The sequence below is a fragment of the Bos indicus x Bos taurus genome, chromosome 25 (assembly GCF_003369695.1).
Source record: "Bos indicus x Bos taurus breed Angus x Brahman F1 hybrid chromosome 25, Bos_hybrid_MaternalHap_v2.0, whole genome shotgun sequence".
In the NCBI taxonomy this organism is placed as follows: Eukaryota; Metazoa; Chordata; class Mammalia; order Artiodactyla; family Bovidae; genus Bos; species Bos indicus x Bos taurus.
In genome coordinates, this window is record NC_040100.1 from 3345155 (window position 1) to 3366623 (window position 21469).

The 21469-nt window shown below is 63.5% G+C and overlaps 1 protein-coding gene across 9 annotated transcripts in view; it reads right to left on the reverse strand.

Annotated features, from left to right (window-relative positions):
* Positions 1-2567: 2567 nt before the first annotated feature.
* LOC113883187 (monocyte to macrophage differentiation factor 2) overlaps positions 2568-21469 on the reverse strand; it is a 125584-nt gene continuing 106682 nt past the window's right edge. For all 9 annotated transcript variants that reach the window (XM_027526608.1, XM_027526607.1, XM_027526609.1 and 6 more), the window contains 12 exons: positions 19367-19999; positions 18177-18214; positions 13609-13769; positions 10840-10952; positions 10116-10353; positions 9475-9647; positions 5851-6001; positions 4856-5046; positions 4404-4755; positions 3511-3650; positions 3268-3407; positions 2568-2894 (listed from right to left, as the gene is read on the reverse strand). In XM_027526608.1, the coding sequence (XP_027382409.1) occupies positions 2789-2894; positions 3268-3407; positions 3511-3650; positions 4404-4755; positions 4856-5046; positions 5851-6001; positions 9475-9647; positions 10116-10353; positions 10840-10952; positions 13609-13769; positions 18177-18214; positions 19367-19999 (2436 nt within the window). In that variant the 3' untranslated portion in view covers positions 2568-2788. The remainder of the gene's footprint in view (positions 2895-3267; positions 3408-3510; positions 3651-4403; positions 4756-4855; positions 5047-5850; positions 6002-9474; positions 9648-10115; positions 10354-10839; positions 10953-13608; positions 13770-18176; positions 18215-19366; positions 20000-21469) is intronic.

Here is a 21469-nt window from a genome sequence, read left to right on the forward strand (position 1 = left end):
AGGCTGCCACTGGGACGTGAGTCTGGTCAGTGGAGAGCTTTTCGTGCTCCTGAGTTTAGCTTGGAGACGGGAAGGCGGGTTGGGGGGCCCTACTGCCTCCACAGGCCTGCAGTCTCCCACCCGCAGGACAAGGCCACCCCAGCACCTGCCGCTGGAAGCCGTACCCGGGAGATCACGTGCGCTCTGCTCTTCCCCGAGTAGTGGACACACACTGGGTGCGGTGGGGCCAGAACCCCCTGCAGCCCCAGCGCTCCCTACCGCTCCTCCCCTGGAGTAGGCCTGCGGTACCCCCACCCGCGCCGGGAGGGGCCCGGCCACCAGGTGGCGCTGCTGCTCCGCGAGTCCCGGCCCGGCCGCCCCGGCCCCGCCCCTCCCCTCCCCTCCCCTCCCAGGGCGGGGCCGGCCCAGCCCTGCGAGCCCCAGCGAGCCCCTCACCCCTGCCCAGCCCTCCAGACTTGCGTCCCGGGAGGCCCAGGTGGAGCACTATGACCCCTAGAGAAATACTCCACTTTGCCTGACGCCCCGGGAGGCTCAGACGGAGCACCATGACCCCTAGAGAAACACTCTGCACTTTGCCCGACGCCCCTTAATGCACAGCTCTCAGTCTTTTCAGGTCGTCAGATATTGCAAGTTTGGGTCACAAATGTGTGTAAGAACTACTTTGAGAACATGGGTTTTGGGGGGGATCTTGCTTGCTTCCTCACACTGAGCCAGGGCCCCTCCGCAGTGTCCCCTTACCACACTCTTCACAGGGTGGACTTTTGTGGCGGCTGAGTCTACTTCAACAACCAGAGTTCAATCCTGACTGCCGCCCAGGTGGAGGTGGCGATTACGCCCCATCCTGCCCTGGTCTCGTGTGGGGAGCGTGCGCCCACTCGTCGGCAGGGCCGGGCGGCCCACAGGGCATCCGCACCACACAGGTGGACGCTGCGGGCCTGGGAGCCTGGCCCAGCCACGGTGCAAGGTCAAGGTCAAGGTCTGCGTGCCTGCAGAGCGCTCACCTGAGGTCATGCCCACGCACAGAGAGGAGGGCAGTGGTGGCTTGCAGAGACTGGGTTCTGTGGGGTTTCCCAACGTCATCCTGGTGCTCACTTGCCCACAGACACAGAAAAGCACAGCCCCACCCGCTCCACACTCACCTGAAACAGGGAACGTGTTTGAGTGACTGTCGTGCCCAACTCCGATCCCACGGGCTCTGTCCATGAAATTCTCTAGGCAAGAATACTGGAGTGGGCAGCCATTCCCTTCAGTGGGGTAATAACAGTACCAGCCTCAAAGAACGGCCTAGGAGTGACCTGGGTACTTCCCCAAAGACAGGTGGCAGCCCACACTCCCTGCGAGAAGAGAAGCCCCGAGGTCTTCCCCCAGAACCGAGGGACCCTGCAGTGTGCAGGCGTCCCCAAGCCAAGCAGCACCACGGAGGTGGGGGGAGGTCGGTGGGCCTCAGGCCAGGTGCCAGCTCCCTGAACTTGTGCCCTTATTTCAATCTGGGGCTCTAAGAGTTTCTTCTGGGTTCAAGCATACATTTTAAGTGGCTTTTTAAAAGTACATTTCATCCAGGCGTCCCTGGTGGCTCAGTGCCCCTGGCACCTGTGCTCTGCAACAAGAAGCTGCCACGGAAGCCCACGCACCCCCGCCAGAGAGCAGCCCCCGTTCCCTGCAGAGAGCAGCCCCCGTTCCCCGCAGAGAGCAGCCCCCGTTCCCCAGAGAGCAGCCTGGGCAGCGACCGAGACTGAGCACAGCCAAACATAAATTCAGGGAAAAAATGCATCTCATCCAGCACCTGGGCAGCTGCTTCAGGGCAGTCGGAATCCCAATGCCGACACAAGGCAGCCAGCAGGGCCACCCCACCCGCACCCCCCCGCCCCACTCTGCACTAACCAGGGTGCGGCAGGGAGTTCGTGGCACTTGAGGCCCGGGGCCTGGGACCCACCTGGGACTGGCTGGGCTGCTGCTCCCTGCAGGAGACTCCTTTCCACGTAGGCAGTGTGTCTACAGTGGACTGGCCAGGACCCCTCATCCCGAGTCTGCGTGCCCGTCAGAGGACACGGGCCCAGAGTCCGAACCCAGGCTCTGAGCCCAGTGAGGACGCAGCTGAACCTGAAAATGGTCAGCGCCTCACCTTGACACCAGCACTGACCTGTATGCAGCCCCGCTGCTGGGGCAGGAGGCGGGCCAGACACCAGGCGGATGCCAGGCGAGGGGTGTGAGGCCTGGGGAGGCCTGGGCACCCAGAGTTGGTCAAGACTCCCGCTTTATAGCCTCCCGAGTTTCTAGACCATCTCTTCAGGACCGTGCTGATCGCGGCACCCCGAGCGCAAAGCCCACTCTGAGGGGTGGGCGGCTCTCGCACTCTCCCTCCATGGCAGGGGGCTGCCTGGCATGGCCGGCTCCTCGTCTGGGGCAGGGGGAAGGCAGACGCAAAGTTAGAGCCATCCCACCACCCCGGGGATCCCGTGTTGTCACCAGTCTCCCACGCTGGTGGGGACGGGAGCAGATCCGGGAGCCCCCATGGCCCCTCTGGGAACCAGCATGGTGCCCCCTAGATGCCATGCCCTGCCACCCTCTGGAATACGAAAGATAGTTTATTGAATCTATGTTTTTCCATTAAAACCTTCAAACATAAAAGCTCTGTAACAAACATCACAACGTTGTCTGTCATATAAATAGAACGTACACGCAGGGACTGCAGGTGTCCTGCTGGGGGTGCACCTGCGAGGAACAGCCTGGCAGGAGAGATGTGCCTGCGGGACCCAGGGGCAGGCGGGCGGCCCCCCGCGCAGGGTGCCTAGGGGGGCGGTGTGCGAAAGCGGACCTTCCTGGCTGTCTCCACGTCAGACTTGGCAACCAGAAATCGCATCTTCTTGCCCCCGTGTCGGATCAGATCCACCGCCCTGAAAGCAGCCAAGGGACGCGGCCGGTGTAGACGAGCCCGCCCAGTGAGGACTGGGCGCTTGTCCAGCGGGGGGCAGCCTCCCCCTGACTGCTGTCCCAAGGGGACAATCAGAGGCAGTAACCCTGAGCCCCCCGAGTGGGACGGAGCTTCAGGATCAGAGAGCCAGGGCACCCGCTGCCACTCTGGAGCCCAAGGCACCTGAGCCCCTGGGTGGGCACTGCGGTGGCATCAGGGTGAGTGAGGGAAGGAAGGGCAGGAGGCGACACTGCGCTGCACTTGCTCATCTCCAAAACGGGCAGTGACAGGGCCCGCTGCTGGGCTTTGAGGCAGCAGCCAGGCTCGTCCCCCGGGGCGGGGCGCGGGGTGGGTACCTCGGGTAGCTGACGCCTGCCAGGCTGCTGCCGTTCACCTCCAGGATGCGGTCTCCCAGCGCCAGCCGCCCGTCAGCTGCGGCGGGGCTGCCCGGGAGCAGGGTCTGGATGTAGAGCCCAGGGGCGCCCAGGGGCGTGTGCTGCAGGAGAGGAGCAGCCTCAGGGCTCCGTGGGCCCTCGTCCGCGGGGCCCCAGCACCGGCACCTCCATACCTCCCCAGCCGGGCCCAGGGCGGCCACTCACCATCCCGTCAATGAGGCCCATGCCCAGCCCCGAGGGGCCACGCTCCAGCTCCACCACGAACATGTAGCAGAAGTCATCGGTGCTGGAGCTGTGGCTGGACGGGGCCGGAGGGGGCTCGTCCTCCAGGGCCGCACAGTCTCCTGTAGAACCAGAAAGTGCGGCGGGCGGGTGAGGGGCGGCCACTCAGGCCTCTGTCCAGACTCCCCCCAGGTCCAGGACCCACGTCCGGCTCAGCTGCTGCAGAGGACACTTGCTCCTAAAGGTCCAGGGGAGACCCGCTGGGGCCGTCTGGGGGACGGGGGCAGGCCAGCCGCCTGGTGCTGCCGCAGGACTCCACCCCTCAGGAGGCTGAGCGGGGGCTCTGCGCGTTCTCACCCGCCTTCCTCCCCAGCCTCACCCCCCTCAGAGGTGAGCCCCGTCTGCCCGCCCCGAGCTGGGGCCCTGCTGCTCCCCACCCGGATGTCCCGTCCTCCCCACGGGGCCAGCCGTGCTGTGCACCTGAGCGGTGTCCTGCCTCAGGCGCACCCGTCCCGGTGACCCTGCTCGCGGGGCACCCACCCAGCTCGGCTGCACACCGAGGACTCGCCGAGGCTGCCCCTCAGTGCCCTCGGCCCGGCCAGCAGCCCGGCCAGCACCCAGGGCTCCGCCTCCCCCGTCCTCCCGACCCGCGGGCCTCGCACCAGCTCGGGGGCTGAACGCACACCAGCAGTCGTCCGTTCCACCACACTGCCCGAGCGCCCTCTCCGGCCCCCCCATCCTAGGGCCCATCTTGTGCTCCAGGGTGACAGGCGCTCAGGGGCGACGCTGACAGCCCAGCCAAACATGCCGCCCGACTCCGCGGGGGAAGGACCCTGAGGGAACCGCCGGGGCGCAGGGCAGGCTGGTGGGCTCACCTTCCCGGGAGGCGCCCCGCGGGCCGCCGGGCCCCGTCCTCCGCCCTTCCGGGAGCGCCCTCCTGCAGGCGCTGCTGCCTTCGGGCCAGTCGGGAGCCGCGGGGTCCAGGCCCAGCGGTGTGCCTGGGGGTGTGAGCAGGCACGACGGGTCCCCATGCGGGTCCACGGCCTGGAGGCCCCCATGGCTAGGGCAGCCGGGCGGCCTTCCTGGGACGCCCTGTGCCCAGGGACCCCCCACGGAAGAGAGAGGGTGCTCCAGGCCAGTCTCCTGGGCTCCCCCTGTGGGGTCCCTGGAAGCCAGGGGGCAGCTCTGGGCCTCAGGGTGGCCCTCGGGACTGGCATGGTGTAGGCCCTGGGGAGACAAGAGAGAATTCAGCCCCGAGCGGTGGACCTGAGAGGGAAACAGAGGGGCCCCCCGAGCCGCGGGCGCCCCGCTGCTGCGTCCCCGGCACCTGGAGGCCCTCAGGCCGGGTGGGCGCTCCACTGGGGCCGGGCTGGCTCCGCAGGCCGCACAGGAAGTGGCGGATGTAGAGGAGGTGCTGGTAGACACGGTCGTCCGGGCACTCTGTGTCCAGATCCACTTGGAAGCCCTCGCTCGGCAAGACAATGGGCGGGGGGTTTTCGTAGGACTCCAGGACCTCCTCTGGTGGGGGCAAGGGGCTGTGACCTCAGCCAGGAGGCGCTGCCTACAACCCGCCCGCCACCACCAGACCCCAGGGACCCGGGGGCGGGACCCAGGTCGGCCCAGCCCCAAGGGCCACCGGGATGACCCGAGCTCCGCCAGGGGGAACGTGCGCCCCACGCCCTCCCAGACGCCCCCGGCCCAGCACGTGCCCACACTGGGGGTGCCCACAGCCACACTGACTGCACCCCACACTGTCACCCGTGGGGCACGGCCCACCTGCCTGCTGGCCTCCGCACTGGGAATGGTGCTCTGACCCCCAGACAGAGCCCCCCCCCCGCCCGCCGCAGGCCTTCGACATGACCCAGTTCAAGGGGGTACTGTCCAGAGTCCAAGCCCAGGTGATAAGGGGGAGATGGGGTGAAGCCCCTTCTGTCTGCACCCCCACCCTTCACTGTCCGTCTCTGTGTCACACACTGCTCACGACGCGAGGGGCTCGGCTAACTCGTGAAGAGCACGTGCATGTATGTGCGTCTGTTCCCATGTGCACGAGCGTGTGGGCACGGCAGGTGTGCCCAGAACCGCACTGTGTCGAGCTGCCCAGTGTGGACAGCCTGCCCCCTCCCTGGTGGCTGAGTGCTGGGCGAGGCCCCAAGGGGGGGCGGAGACCCGTTACCGAGCCCGGACCTCGGGGGCCAAGGGGAGCCCCAGCCCTGGGCCACCTTCCTCCTCGGGGGTCCTGCCCTGCCCCTACCCGGGGACTGGGGCGTCCAGGAGCCCACGGGCGATGCCCCAGCTCCCAGCGCCCCCACGGAGGGGCCTCACCTGACTTGAAGGCGGCAGGGCCGTCCTGGGCACCCGGCTCCCAGGCGCTCATGGGGCCCATGGCCGAGGCCAGCTGGTACTGAGTCAGCAGCCGGTGCAGCTGCGCGGGGCTCAGGGCGGGGAACGCGGCCCGCAGGCTCGCCCAGCTCATCTGCGACAAGAAGCGCTCCTGGTCAAAGGGCGCGGAGCCCACCCCACGCAAGGGGGGCCAGCCTGCCTTCTGGGGAGCCCCCAGGGGCCAGGCGGAGAGTGAGGTCTGCAAGGGGACCGGCTCTGGCTGTGACGGGGACCAGGGAGGGCTCCTGGGAACGCTCAGACCGCCCCTGCCTTCTGTGAGGGGAGCTTCCGGGGGACCCGGGGGCCCGGGGTGGGAGAGCACCCTCCAGCTACCAGGGCTCAGGACTCCAGGCGGGAGGCCCTGGTGGGGAACCTGGGTGGCAGCTATGTGTCCGCTCCTGAGAAGCGGGCTCCTCCCTGGGAGCCCGCGGGGGCATGTCGGTGCAGGTATTGGCCCCTTCGCTCTGCCTCTCTGGCCTCCTGCTGCTAGGAAGCGGGTGTCACTGACTGCCCTTTACCTTCCTCCTCTCTCCCTTTTTTGCTTCACTTCCCTGCCAACATCAGAGGCCTGGGCGGGGTCACGGGGGTCCTGAGCTGTGGGGGGGGTCGGCCCCTTCTTCACCGCACCCAGCGAGGCCTCGGCTGCTTCTCCAGGGAGGGAGTCAACGGTCGCCCGACGGCCAGGCACCTCCTTCCCATCTCACGGGCTCTGCTTTCTGGGAAATTCCCCAACTTCAACTTCCAACTCTGCTACCGAACTTTGCATCTCTGATGTCGCAGTTTTAACTTCCAAGAATTCTTTCTGTTCTCCCATTTACAGCATCCGGTCATTATGTTACGGATACTCTGCCTGCTTTTTACGAGAATGTCGACGGTTTTTTAAACAAGCTTCTTCTCCCTAAACAGCCTGTCTCGAGGGTGGCAAACGACGGTGCTGGGCGGTGAGTGACAGCCCGGGGCAGGACTGTGGGTGGCAAGGAGAAAGTCCACGGGGCTGCCTGCTGCCCAGCAGGAAAGGGCCTGGCGGCCTCACCCCACCCAGTGACGACCGTGTCACGGCGCAAGTGACGGGGGCGGGCGGGCGAGCTGGCATCCTTGTCTCCGGCTGCTGTTGCAGCAAACGAGCTTGAACGTGGCGGCGAGAACAAGCCGTCTCACAGGTCTCGGGGTCAAACACTCACATGGTTCACACAGGGCTAGACGGAGGGTCGGGGGCTGTGTTCCCCGGAGGCTCCAGGGCAGGACCCACTCCGGCCGAGGGCTGCTCCTGAATCCCGGAGGTCGCTGCACGCCATGGCCCGTCTGCCGCCGCCTCCTCTCCTGTTTCTCTGACCCACTCTTCCGCCTCCTTTTCTTCCTTTTATGGAAGTATAGTTGATTTACAGTGCTCTGTTAATTGCTGGTATAAAGTAATTTTATACATACAGAATCATCCAGCTGTGACTTTCAGACTCTCTTCCATCACGGTTTATTGCAGGGTACTCAGTGTGGCTCCTTGCGCTGCACGGAGAATCCCTGTTTCCGTTTCGTGTAGAGTCGTTTGCATCTGTTAATCCCAAATCCCACTTCATCTCGTCTTCCCTTTCCCCTCTGGTGACCATAAGTTAGCTTTCTACGTCTGCAAGCCTGCTTCTGCTTTGTAAGTTCCTTCCTTCACATCTTACTTTAGATCCTGCACACAGGTGGTATCGCGTGGCATCTGTGCTTCTCTTTCCGACTTGCCTAGTGTGATACTCTCCGGCTGTCCCCACGTTGCTGCAAATACCATTATTCCATCCTTCCGAATGGCTCAGTGGTACCCAGCTGTACACAGGGGCCGCGCCTCCTTTGCCCATTCCTGTCTGTGGACACGCGGGTTGCTCCCGTGTCTTGGAGGTTGTAAACAGTGCTGCTGTGAGCACTGAGGTGCGTGCGTCTTTCTGAATTAAGAGTTCTCCAGCACCACAATTCAAAGTCATCAATTCTTCAACACTAAACCTCTATGGCCCAACTCTCATATTCATACATGACTACTAGAAAGACTGTAGGTTTGACTCTATGGACCTCCAGCTGGCAAAGTGATGTCTTTGCTTTTTAATATGCTGTCTAGGTTTGCCATAGCTTTTCTTCCTAAGAGCAAGCATCTTTTAATTTCGTGGCTGCAGTCACCATCCACAGTGCTTTTGGAGGCCAAGAAAATCTGCCACTATTTCCACTTTTTGCCCATCTATCTGCCATGAAGGGATGCCATAATCTTAGTTTTTTGAATGTTGAGTTTTAAGCCAAGTTTTTTACTCTCCTCTTTCACCTTCAAGAGGCTCTTTAGTTCTTCACTTTCTGCCATTAGAGTGGTATCATCTGTATATCTGAGGTTGTTGGTTATTTCTCCCAGCAATTTTAATTCCAGCTTGTGATTCAGCCAGCCTGGCATTTTGCATGATGTCTGCACACAAGCTAAATAAGCAGAGGGACGATATACAGCCTTAAAGCCCTCCAGTTAATTTCAAACCAGTCTGTTGTTCTATGTCCAGTTCTAACTGTTGCTTCTTGACCTGCTTACAGATTTCTCAGGAGGCAGGTCAGGTGGTCGGTATTCCCATCTCTTTCAGAATTTTCCGGTTTGTTGTGATCCACCCAGTCAAAGACTTTATTTAGCACAGTCAATGAAGCAGATGTTTTTCTGGAATTCCCTCACTTTTTCTATGATCCAACAGATATTGGCAACTCTGGTTCCTTTGCCTTTTCTAAACCTGGCTTGAACATCTGGAAGTTCTCAGGGCTGTTGAAGTCTAGCTTGAAGGATTTTTAACATTACGTTGCTACCATATGGATTAAGTGCTGAATCATATGGCAACTCTATTTTTAACTTTTGAGGATTCTCCACCCTGTTCTCCACAGTGGCTGCGCCAGCACAGGGGCTCCCTTTCCTCTACGCCCACGCCAGCTTTTCTTAGTTTTGGGCTTTTTAGCAACGGCCGTCCCGACAGGTGTGAGGTGATGCCACTCTGTAGTTCTGATTTGCATTTCGCTAATAATTAGCAACGTCGAGTATTTTTTCATGTGCCTTTTGGCCATCTGTATGTCTTTTTTGGAGAACTGTCTATTTAGGTCTTCTGCGTATTTTTGATCGGGCTATTTTTTGATACTGAGCTTTATGACCTGTTTGTAGATTTTGGAAATGAAGCCCTTGTCGGTCACATCATTTACAAACATTTTCCCAGATTTAAGGACTCATGAGCTTAGATGGGGCTACCAGGTGACCGGCGTGACCGCCCCACCGCGGGGTCCCTCACCTCCACCTGTCAGCAGGGCCCCCGTGTCACTGCTGTAGGTCAGGGACGAGACACGGACGTGCTGGGCCGTCACCCTGCCTGCAGGGTAACAGCTGGGGACCAGGGGCTGCAGCTGGAGGAAGGTGCGCAACGCACTCCAGGTTTCCTGCCTGGAGAATCCCCATGGACAGGAGCCTGGTGGGCTACGGTCCGTGGGGTCCCGAACAGTCGGACAGGCTTGAGGCGCGCTTCGCCTGCCCGCAGGGACTTCGAGCTGCTGAGCCCGGAGCAACCAACGCCCCCCAGCCCCTCTCACCTGGATGAGCTGGGCACTGGGCGTGGCCAGCAGGTTGAGAGTGCAGGAAAGCTTCCGGAAGAAGCGCTCCCCCGCCTCTCCGAAGCCGGCGCTCCTGATCCACTCCAGGAGCTGCTGCAGGCGGGCGCAGGCCTGGACACCCCTGGGCCAGTGGAAGCAGCTCAAAGAGGGGCCTGGGGGAGAGATGGAGGGAGGGTGATGCGGAGCCCTCGCAGGGCACCCCCAAGGGAGACAAGCCCGGCAGCGCCCCAGGCCTCTGGACAGTCGGGAGACCTTCCATCACTTTCCCAGCTTCTCCACCTGCTTCCAGACCCCTGGGGGAGGTGGGAGGAGAACCCGTGGGCCGGCCCCACTCGCCCGGCCCCATGCCCCAGTGCTGCCTTGGCCAGAGATCCCGGCGGCCCTGAGCCTGGGCCAGGTGATGGAGGAGATCTGGGCGCCAGTGAGGCTGGGTCAAAGGTCACGCCAGTTCCCTGAGCCTGTTCCCTCCTCCCAGGGGCCTGGGGCAGAGTGGGGAAAGCAGGACACAGGAAAGGCCAGAGGGCCCCCTGCACACGCTGCCGGGTGCCTGCCCGGGCCCCACGCAGCACGACGGCCTCCCCTGAGGACACGCGCGGCGCCAGGGGTGCGCCCGCCCTCACCCTTGTCCAGCAGCTGGTTGAGCAGCAGCGTGCCGGAGAAGAAGAAGAGGTAGGCCAGCACCTGCGCGGCGACCTCGGGGTGCACGTGCAGCCGCCGCAGCAGGTCCAGGGCGGCCTGGTACACGGCCACCACGCGGCGCAGCTCCTCGGGCAGCGGGGGCCCCGCGCTCCAGCTCTCCCGGCGCTCCGACTGGAACGGGGGGCACTCCAGCAGGGCTGGGAGGCACACGTACAGGGCCTGGGGGCCAGAGGAAAGCGCTGCCGGCAGAGGCCCCAGGCCCGCCCGGCCACACCACGTGTCAGCCCCACAGGAGCCGCAGGGGTGCGGAGGCTCAGGAGAGCTCCCGCAGAGGCGCAGACGGCACAGGCGGCGGAGGGCCGGCAAAGGGGCCGGGACGGGTGGGGCCGCTGTTTCCCAGAGCAGCGAAACAGAGGGCTCAGGCCACGGGAGGGACAGCGAGCGAGGGGACAGAGCGGCCGGGGCGGAGGAACAGAGGATGGGGCCGGGGGGCCTGAGGGTCGGGGGACAGAGGGCAGGGCCAGGGGGGCTGGAGGGGCTGAGGCCAAGGATTTGGGGGCTGGAGGGGCCGGGGGCCGGGCATGGGGGGATGGAGGACCGAGGGCGGGGGAACAGAGGGTGGGGCCGGGGGGCCGGGGGGACGGAGGGGCCAAGGCCGGGGCCGGAGGGCCGGCGCTCAGGCCCCAGGCACACGTGGCGCGGTACCTTGGAGACGTAGTAGATGCACTGCTGGAAGGCGTACAGGACAACCTCCTCCAGCACCGCCATGGCCTCCTCGCTGGCCGTGAGGGCGCAGGAGAACAGGGACTCCTTGGAGCCTGCAGGAGAGCGGCACTGTCACCGGGGCGGGGGGTGCGGGGGCGGGGACGCCGATGGGAACCTTCCGGAACCACCCGTGGCCTGAGTGTTCCGCCCAACGCCTCCTCTTGGGCTTGGAGAACGAGATAACCCAAAGCCACGGGGCGGCCCACCTCTCCCGGGCCCCAGCGTCCGGAGGAGCTGGCTGAGGGCCGGGACCCAAGCCCCAGGCCTCCCGCCCGTGGACGCTGAGCCACTGTCGGCACAGCAGGCGCCCGCGAACAGGTCGATTCAGGACTCAGTCAGGACCCAGCACCCGTGACAGCAGATCCGGCCCCTGTCACTTCTCACTGGGACCCGGGTCAGAGGGCATGGCCAACACTCCTCCGGAGGCCGTCATTCGGGACAGTGGTGACGTGTTCCAAGACGAGCCCGTGGGGCCCCTGTGCGCCGCTGGCCCCCAGCACCCCGGTCACCCCACAGGAGCTGCACTGCCCCAGCACGGGGCAGAGGCCCCGGGCCCTCGGCACCTCAGGGCTCGGGTCCAGTGGGCAGCAGGCGGGTGGTGGGCAGGGCTTCCAGGCTGGGCAGTGGCCATGGTGGGGGTTTGAGGGTTCCAGGCAACTCCCCCTGGGAGGGGCTCCGGTAGAGCCAAGAGCCAGACTGGCCATGGGGTCCCCCAAAGCAGAGGCCCCAAAGGGTGGGGCCACCTGAGGGGCCTTTCAGACGAGGGCGCATAGTGCCCGGTGCCCTGGGGGCAGAGAAGGCCAGACAGGACCCCACCCCAGTCTGCACGCTCAGCCCGTTTCTCTCTACGAGGACAGGAGGCCGCCCGCACGGCTGTCCTCCCGCTGTGCGCCCTGCACCGCCTTCTAATTAGCGCACAGCGTGAACCCACGTCTGGCAATCTCCTCTCAGGGCAGGAGGGGGCCCAGCAATCAACTTGAGCCCTAAGCTGGGCCCCCGGGAGTACAGGGCTGGGGCCGCCAGTCAAACAGAGAGCAAGCGGTGTGAGTCCATCAGAGACCCGCCCAGCAGACCACGCCATCAAGGGCTCGGGCCCCAAGAACCCACCCGACCAGGAAGCCAGAGGCCTGCAGGGCCCCCCAGGGCCCATCCCAGAGCCTGGCCTGCAAGGTCTTATTTGAGAGCCTCCCTGGGCTTGAAACGGAGAGGGCCAGGGAGGGTTCAGGGAGGGCCTGAAACGTCAATACTCTGGCTGCCTGACGCGAAGAGCTGCCTCACTGGAAAAGACCCCGATGCTGGGAGAGACTGAAGGCAGGAGAAGGGGACGACACAGGATGAGATGGCTGGATGGCATCGCCGGCTCTATGGACATGGGTTTGGGTGGACTCTGGGAGTTGGTGATGGACAGGGAGGCCTGCCATGCTGCAGGCCACGGGGTCACAAAGAGTCGGACACGACCGAGTGACTGAACTGAACTGGGCTTCGGGGGAGAAGCCAGTGGGGCGATTTGAGGGCCCCAGGCCTGCGTCCTGCAGCCTCGGATGCCGCCCCTAGTCTGAGAAGGCGGACCTACACCCCTGCGTGGGCACCGGGGCTCTGGTGAGAGGACCTGATGGAGAGGCAGGGCTGAGGACAAGAGCACAACCCTGGGGCGGCCCCAGCAGATGCCCAGGAAGCCCCCGAAGCCCCTCTACCCACAGCGCAGGCTCTGCCGGGGCTTTCGACTAAGCCGACGCCCCCACGAGCCTGTCGGAGGGCCAGGAGCCCTGGCCGCCATCAACCGCGTCCTGAGCCCCTGGGCCCTGAGGACACCCCCCACATCTCAGATCTGAGGCAGAGCCTCCAAGCCTCACAGGAGAACTTTAAATGACTAACATAAACACCCCCAGAGGAGCTAACGTTTTATCTGCCCACATGAACAGGCTTTCTGGGTAAGAGCTTCAGGCAGAAAAGGGTGTTTGGGGAAGAAAAGCTCTCTCCAGCGCTCAGGACGTGACATCCTGCCCTAGCGCTCTTCCCACAGACGCTTCCTGCTGGAAGGCAGGCGGCCGGCACGTCCTCAACCTGCCCTCGGCGCCGGGCTGGTAGTGCTCCCCGCTTTCTGCAGCCCGGACGCCCCCAAGCCGTGTTTCCGGGGCTCAGGCCCTGCTGTGGCTGCCCCGGTCCCCAGGGTGGGCAGAGACTGGACCGCCTCTCCCAGCGTTAACTGGGCTACACATCTGGGCCTTGAACCAAAATAACTCCCTCCTGAGAGCAGAGGGGGCGGAGTGCCCCCCCCCAACCCCGCTGCCCCTATGAACGTCAGCCGGACTCGGGATCCCTCTGCAGGACACGATGTCTGAGATGATCGGACAGGAAGGGGTGCCGGTGGGACTCGCCCGTGAACACAGCGCCCAGAGTCTGGGGGTTGGGTGGGGTCGGGGAGCCCTCCCATACGGCCCCCCTCGGAGGCCCTTTTTCACTGAGCGTCTTCAGCACTTCACACGAGTTTCATCAATTCTCCGACGCACAGTTTTAAGTTTCAGTCTCCAAGTTTCCCATCACACGCTCGTCTCTCTCGCAGGTAGCACGCCTCTCTCTGAAACTCTGCCACGTGTAGGAGGGGCCGTGGCTGGCAGAGGGCAGTGCCCGGGGAGGGACGTGTGGCACAGCCCTGCCCCACAGCAGAGCCCAGTGGGGCTGCGTGGCGGGGGCCGGCACACAGCTCACCTGTGACGTCCAGCTCCTCCTCCAGGCTCTGCATGTAGAGCGGGCACCTCTGCTGGACGAAGTAGAGCAGCTCCACCGAGTTGGACATCCAGAAGAGGATGTGCTGCAGGTCGGGGGCCAGGCCGGCCAAGGAGAAGCTGGCCGCGGACGGCGGCTCGGGGCTGCCGGACAGACACCCAGGGTCACCGGGAGGCTGGCCCCCCCAGGGCCGCCACACCCCGCCAGCGCCCCGCGTCAGGCTGGGCAGTTAGACTGAGACCCCTAATGGCGAGAGACGCGTCGCCCACAAACCTCAGGGGAGGAGCGCCTGCGACCCCAGAGCAAAGGCCTCTGGTGGATTCGCCGTCTTCACACCTTCTCTCAGAATTAGGTCACGTGGGGAGGGGGGCTGCGACTGATCAGACAAGCAGCAGGGGTCACCCCTGGTCTTAAGGAGCCAGAGAGGAGCCCCGTGTTCTAAGCTAATAGCGGAACTAACAGGAAACGATGACATAACTGCTCGGCGGTGGGCAGACAAGGTCGGCTAAGCGCGGCAGGACAGGGAAGACGGTGGGGAGTCAACGGGTCGGGAGGACGGGTCACAGGTGTCACTGGAAGATTTAACCAACAGGAAACACCACTGGCTGCAGGTCGCTGACACACGGCTCAGCTCGGGCAGAGCCACTCATGTCCCCTGGGAGCCAGCGCAGGCGGGGCCCCCAGGCAGAGAGCAGGGTCCCATCACTCTCCTGGGGGCCGGTCCCCAGGCGGAGGGACCCAGCACCTCTCCCTTCCCCAGGGACACTGTGGACCGTGGGGCCCCCTGCCTCCACGGTCAGGCAGCTTCCGTCCATCTCAGGCCCTTCCTTCCGCATCTCCAGAGCCGGGACCTGGGGTCTGGGTCGCCGGCGCTGTGACAGACGCTCCCGTGCTGTCCTCACCAGCCCCCGTGGCCCCTCGTGTGAACAGCAGCCCTGTGTCTCTGTCTGGCTCCTCCCCCACGGCAAGCCCGGCTGGGAGACGTGTGTCCCAGGAGCATCCTACACTGGGTCCCTGACCACACCTGCCGAGGCTCCCACAGGCGAGCAGGGATCCGCGGACAAGCAAAGCAAGCCCCCTGGAGGTCCCCTGGGTCTGTCACGGGCGAGCGCAGCTACGCCTCTCCCTGGCGGGACTCCAGGCGCAAGGCAGGCGCGGCAGACGTCGTGCAAAGACAGGCCAGCCCCGGCCCTTCGTCCTGCCGGGGGGCTTCCAGGAACCCAGCGCAGCTCGCAGACTCCGGCTGTCGTGGTGACCGTCATGCTGGGGGTGCTGGGGGTCAGACCACAGGCCCGGCCAGGAAGCGTCAGGAGGGCTGGGTCCCCTCTGAGCAGCTGGCCTGGGCCCGGGGCGCCCTTTCCCACATCCACCTCTCCTTGTTCTTCCTGCTGATCTGGCTTCTCCCCCGTCCTCCTCGCTGGTCTGAGTCACGCACACGTCTGTGCGCAGGCATGGAGTGCTGTGTCGTGGCTGCTGCTCAGCTGCTCAGGGCTGTGTGCATGGACTGCAGCACAGCAGGCCTCCCTGTCCTTCACCTCTCCCGGACTTTGCTCAAACTCGTGTCCGTCGAGTCGGTGATGCCATCCAACCATCTCCTCCTCTGTCGGCCCCTTCTCCTCCCGCCTTCAATCTTCCTCAGGTCTTTTCCAGTGAGTTGGCTCTTCACAGCAGGTGGCCAAAGTACTGGAGCTTCAGCTTCAGTCCTTCTAGTGAGTATTCAGGGTTGATCTCCTTCATGATTGACTGGTTTGATCCTGCAATCCAAGAGACTCTCAAGGGTCTTCAACACCACAGTTCAAAAGCATCAATTCTTTGATGCTCAGCCTTCTTTATGGTTCAACTCTCACATCCATACATGACTACCGCACAACTATAGCATTGACTACATAGACCTTTATGTCACTAAAAAGGATTAATCTGTTTGTGCAGCCAAAGCTGCTTCAGTCGTGCCCTACTCTGTGTGACCTTATGGACTGCAGCCCGCCAGGCTCCTCTGTCCATGGGATTCTCCAGGCAAGAGTACTGGAGTGGGTGGCCATGCCGTCCTCCAGGGGATCTTCCCGACCCAGGGATCGAACCCATGTCTCTTGTCTCCTGCACTGGCAGGCGGGTTCTTTACCACTAGAGCCACCTGGGAAGCCCATTAATCTGCTTGTCAGAACCCAATTCTGTTTTGTTTCCACATGTATGGCCCTTCTCAATCTCACCCAGAACGCAGTGGGACAGACGTGCCTCCACATAGGAACAATCCACCAGCTAAGCCACGGCCACCAGTGGGGCTCTGGTGTTGGGTCCTGGTGTGGTGGGCCCCGAGGTCTGTGCCCCCGGCCAGCCCGGGAGGCGCTCTGGGGCCCCAAGGAGGCGCTGCAGCCTGGCCCACCGTCCAGGAGGGCCTGAGTGGGGCCAGGGCCAGAAAGGCACCGGCCACGGAGCAGAGACCGACCAGTGGGGTCAGATCAATAGAGAGGAGACCGCTCACAGAATGAAAAGGCGACCGACAGATGGGCGAGAGAATTTACAAACCATGTGCCCGCTGAATGGGATGGGTCACCAGTACACACAAGGAACCCGTACAGTTCAAAAGCAAAAACCCTAATAACCCGATTACAGACGAGCTAAAGGTGTGAACAGGTGTGTCTCCAAGCAGACCGACAGCAGGAGCAGGAAAAGTCCTCAGCCTCCCTGACCACCAGGGAGACGCGGGTCAGACCACAGGGCGCAGCCACCTCACACCTGCCAGGTGTCCGCAGCGGGAAGACAAGAGACGGGACCTCTGGGGGCCCAGCGGTCATGAACCTGCCCTGCAGGGCAGGGGACACGGGTTCTACCCCCAGCCAGGGAACTAACCCCCACTTGCCGCAGAACCACTGAGCCCGCACACAACCAGGGCATCCGTGCGCCTCAGCCAAAGATCCCGCCAGATGCAACGAAGACCCTGCATGCAGCAACTGAGCCCTGATGCACCCAAACACATAAATCAGTACTTTTTTTAAAAAGACCTGACCCAGTGGGTGTCACAGAGCACGTGGAGAAACCGAACTCTTGTGCACCGCTGGTGGGGATGCGAACTGGCACAGCCGCTGTGGGACACAGCACGGAGGTTCCTCAAAAAAATAAACCCGAGCTTCCTTATGGCCCAGCAATCCCACGTCCGGGCCAGCGCTGCTCGGATGCCCACAAGCCCCACGGGGATTCTGTTCATCTCAGCCCAGCGGTAGCCTCGCTGCTCAGCCCCCGGCTCCCAGCTCCATCCCTCTAGGCCCCAACAACGATGTAGGAAGGAGGGGGCAATGATGCTTCCTCCTGCTCCCCTTACAGGACCTACCGCGGGTGGGCAGTACCCCGCAAGCATGACAGCATGCATGTGCTTTATAAATGAACCCTCCTCACTCGACATCTTCACACGAACAGTTCAGGTCAGTCCCTCAGTCAGGTCTTTGCGACCCCATGAACTGTGGCACACCAGGCTTCCCTGTCCATCACCAACTCCCAGAGCGTGCTCAAACTCATGTCCATCGCGTCAGTGATGCCATCCAACCATCTCATCCTCTGCTGTCCCCTTCTCCTCCCGCCTTCAATCTTTTCCAGCATCTGGGTCTTTTCTAATGAGTCAGTTCTTCGAATCAAGTGGCCAAAATATTGGAGCTTCAGCCTCAGCATCAGTCCTTCCAGTGAACATTCAGGACCAATTTCCTTTAGGATGGACTGGTTGGATCTCCTTGCAGTCCAAGGGACTCTCAAGAGTCTTCTCCAACACCACTGTTCAAAAATATCGATTCTTCGGCGCTCAGCTTTCTTTGTAGTCCAACTCTCACATCCATACATGACCACTGGAAAAACCATAGCTTTGACTAAACAGACCTCTGTCAGCAAAGTGATGTCTCTGCCTTTTAATATGCTGTCTAGGTTGTCACGTGAATGGGGATGAGGCAAACCCCTGTGGACCGCAGTGTGATTTGTGGCCTCAGGAGCCCCGCATCCCTGACGTGCGGTGACCACACGCAGCCTCTGCTGTCGCCACGCGTCACGTTCCTCCAGGGGACGGGTGGCCGTGGCTTAGGCGCGTTTGTGAAGGCAGTTCCCTGCAGTGTCCGCTCATCTTGACCGCTAATGCCAAATGGTTTTCCCAACTCCTCCAGCATCAATTAAGAGTAGATACAGTGCTTCTGGTTGGAGAGCCAAGACCGACTGCCCCATCTAGACCCCAGAGGTGTTCGTTTCCCCAAAGAAGCCGGTTCACGTTAACACAGTCGTTACGGGAGCAAGTGAGGAGACAGCTTCCAAGAGGGTCGCGCCCACTCTGTCACACACTCCCCCGACACACAGTTCTGCAGGTGGTGACTGCAGACGTGGAGAGAGCCCCCCAGAAACAGAAAGACGCTTTAGGACGGACCGGCTGGACCTCCTTGCAGTCCAAGGGACTCTCAAGAGTCTTCAACACCACAGTTCATGGAAGCATAGAGCAGGCCCCAGTGGGGGTGGAGGGAGCTGGGTCTGAGCCCCTCGGGGAACCAGGGGCGGGGAGGGTACAATGACGGGGCCATACTTACAGGTGCGCCTGCTTCTCTGCCAGCTCTTTGGTTTTCTCCTACAATCAGAAATGGAGAAAGCAAGATGAGACAAACGGGCCAGGATGGCTGTGACAGTCAGACCACCACCGACTGCAGCTCCACCCACGTGCACACACGGCCTCCCTGCTGGGGCGCCCTGAACCCGGTGACCTGCTCTGAGCCACACGGGAACCTGTCTTCCCATTTGGTCAAACCTCCCAGCACAGAAGGAACATTTCACATCCAGCTCTCTTACATAACAAGCAGCCAGGCAGAGAAGAGGAAAGACAGGTCAAACGTTTGACAAGTTTCAGAATAAGGATTCCAGCAACTCCCTGATGGTGAAGCTTCATAGTCACACTTTTAAAAGCCAGTCCCCAGAAACAACGAGCAGGTGCTTGTGGGTTTGAGTTTCTACAAATACAATTCAACGTGCCCACAGGGACTCAGGCCTAGCCAACGTTTTCTGTCCTTTTTAATCAAGAAATCATTCTTGGGGCTCTCCTGGCAGTCCAGTGGATAGGGCCCCTCACTTCCACGGCAGAGGGGCTCGTGTTCTGATCCCTGGTCTGGGAACTAAGATCCCACACGCCTTGGGGACGGCCACACATACATACGAATAAAAAAGGAAATCACTCCCGCTTTAGCCAAGGCGGCCCGGCGTGCCCTAACGGACTCCCACTCAGGCTCTCTCAGTTGCTCCCGGCGCCTGAGCTGAGGAGACTCGTGAGCGCTGGGTGGCGGCAGGGTGGGGGACTGCTGATGCCCCCAGATGAACAAACAAGCAAAGGAGCCTCGGGGACTGGAGACAGACCCGTGTGAGGCTTCTCACCCCCGGGGAAGCAGCTCAGGATCACCCAGCCCGGGACCCGAGGAGAGGAGGTCCACCGCCTCCACGAGCCTGCTCCTCGCCCGCCCGGGGCCGGGGCCCAGGGCTGGTCCTATGAGCTTGGGGGGGAAGCCGAGGGTCACGCTCGGGCTCAGGAGACGCGGTTCTCTGCCCCGGTGCTCTCAGCTGTGACACGGGACACCCACGCTGTTGGGGTGCTGTGAGAATGAAATCCAGCAGCAGCAGATGACTACACCCAGTGTCTGACAGAGGGCAGACTCAGGAAAGGAGGGTCACTTGTGGGATTCGGGGCCTCTGAGCACCTGGCCCCTCCACCACACGGCCTGGCCCCACCACTGACCCAGACGGTCTCACGGATCAGCCGGGCTATCTTGAGCAGCAGCTGCCCAAAGGAGCCCGGCTCGAGGCGGGTGGCCGAGTGCTGGATGCAGAGGCAGAGGAGGAAGGCGGGGGTCAGCTTGTGGTCATCGCCATCCGGCTCGATCAGCGTCATGATCCGCTGCAGCAGCGTGTCCTCCACGTCGGGCTCGAACTCCAGCTGCAGCGGCCGCGGCCGGGGCAGGGCGGGCCGGGCGGGGGCAGGGGCGCCGCGGGCCCGGAGCAGGGCGCCGCACAGCCGGCAGCTCTGTGGCGCGGTCCGGAGGCGGGCCAGGGCCTGGGCGGGCAGCGGCTGGGCCTGCGCCGGGTCCTTGAACAGCAGTAGGTAGTAGAGGCCCAGGGACAGCAGGTCGCCGTGCCGCAGCGCCACCGGGCGGGCCCCCACCTCCGCGAAGTTGACGGCAACGGGCGCCCCGGGCAGCGGCTCCAGCACCAGCTGGGCCCCCGCTGGGCCCTGGCCCGAGGGCTGGCGCCGGCGCAGGGTGCAATGCAGGGGCAGGATGTCGGGGGCCGAGAGGCTGATGCTGGGCTTGCTGGACGGGGTCCTCTGGCCCACCGTGTGCCGCTCCCGGTTGAGCACATACACCAGGCTGTCCTGAAACGCAGACGCCAGAGCTCAGGGACTGGCCGCCACGCCGGCAACTCCATCCCTGGCAGCTAAGCTGCCCGGGCCGCCCACCCTGGAGCGCGTCCTGACCTGCGGCCTGCCCCCAGCCTGCCCACCCTGGGCATCCACCCCGACTCCCAGACTCCAGGGGCGACTCCAATGGAGATGTGGGAGGCGGCCCTGCACACACTCGAAGTCACGGGAGGCGGGGGTGTCGGCCCACAGGAACCACTCCCTGGGACCCACCAACCCCCAACCCCGGGGAGGCAGCAGGTCCCCCCCCAAGCCAGGCAGGCAGCGGCCTAAGCGACAGGTGGGTGGGGCCCAGGATCAGATGAGCCCCCGCTGGGGTCAGTCAGTGAGGAGCTGAGGGGCCCCTCCCAGCCCTGCTGCCTCCTACTGTAACCTGCACCAGAGAATGTTCTGGAAGCAGAGAACAGGGACGCCTCTACTCTCCTCCAGAGTCCAGGACCGACCAAGGCCACCACAGCCCCCGGCCCCAGCTAAGGCCAGCTGGGGGTGTGCACCTGAGAGCGCCCAGCCCCCTGACCCCCAGGTCCATCTGAAAGCCCTGCGCCCGCCCCCCCAGTCCGTCTGAGAGCCCTGCGCCTGCCCCCTCGACCCCCCAGGTCCATCTGAAAGCCCTGTGCCCACCCCCTGGTCCATCTGAGAGCCCCACACCCACCCCGCCGGTCCATCTGAGAGCCCTGTGCCCACCCTCCAGTCCATCTGAGAGCCTCCTGCCCCCCGACCCCCAGGTCCATCTGAGAGGCCCGCCCCCACCCCGGTCCATCTGAGAGCCCTGCGCCCACCCCACTGGTCCATCTGAGAGCCCCGCCAGTCCATCTGAGAGCCTCCTGCCTCCCAACCCCCAGGTCCATCTGAGAGCCCTGCACCTGCCCCCCACCCCGGTCCATCTGAGAGCCCTGCACCTGCCCCCCACCCCGGTCCATCTGAGAGCCCTGCACCCGCCCCCCACCCCGGTCCATCTGAGAGCCCTGCACCCGCCCCCCTCGGTCCATCTGAGAGCCCCCCCGGTCCATCTGAGAGCCTCCTGCCTCCCGACCCCCAGGTCCATCTGAGAGCCCTGCACCCGCCCCCCTCGGTCCATCTGAGAGCCTCCTGCCCCCCGACGCCCCGGTCCATCTGAGAGCCCCCCCAGTCCATCTGAGAGCCCTGCGCCCACCCCACCAGTCCATCTGAGAGCCCCCCTGATCCATCTGAGAGCCTCCTGCCTCCCGACCCCCAGGTCCACCTGAGAGCCCTGCATCTGCCCCCCCCCCACCTCAGGTCCATCTGAGAGCACTGAACCCGCCCCACCAGTCCATCTGAGAGCCCTGCGCCCGCCCCCCTGGTCCATCTGAGAGCCTCCTGCCCCCCAACCCCCCAGTCCATCTGAGAGCCCGGCCCCCTCAGTCCATCTGAGAGCCCTGCGCCCGCCCCCCTGGTCCATCTGAG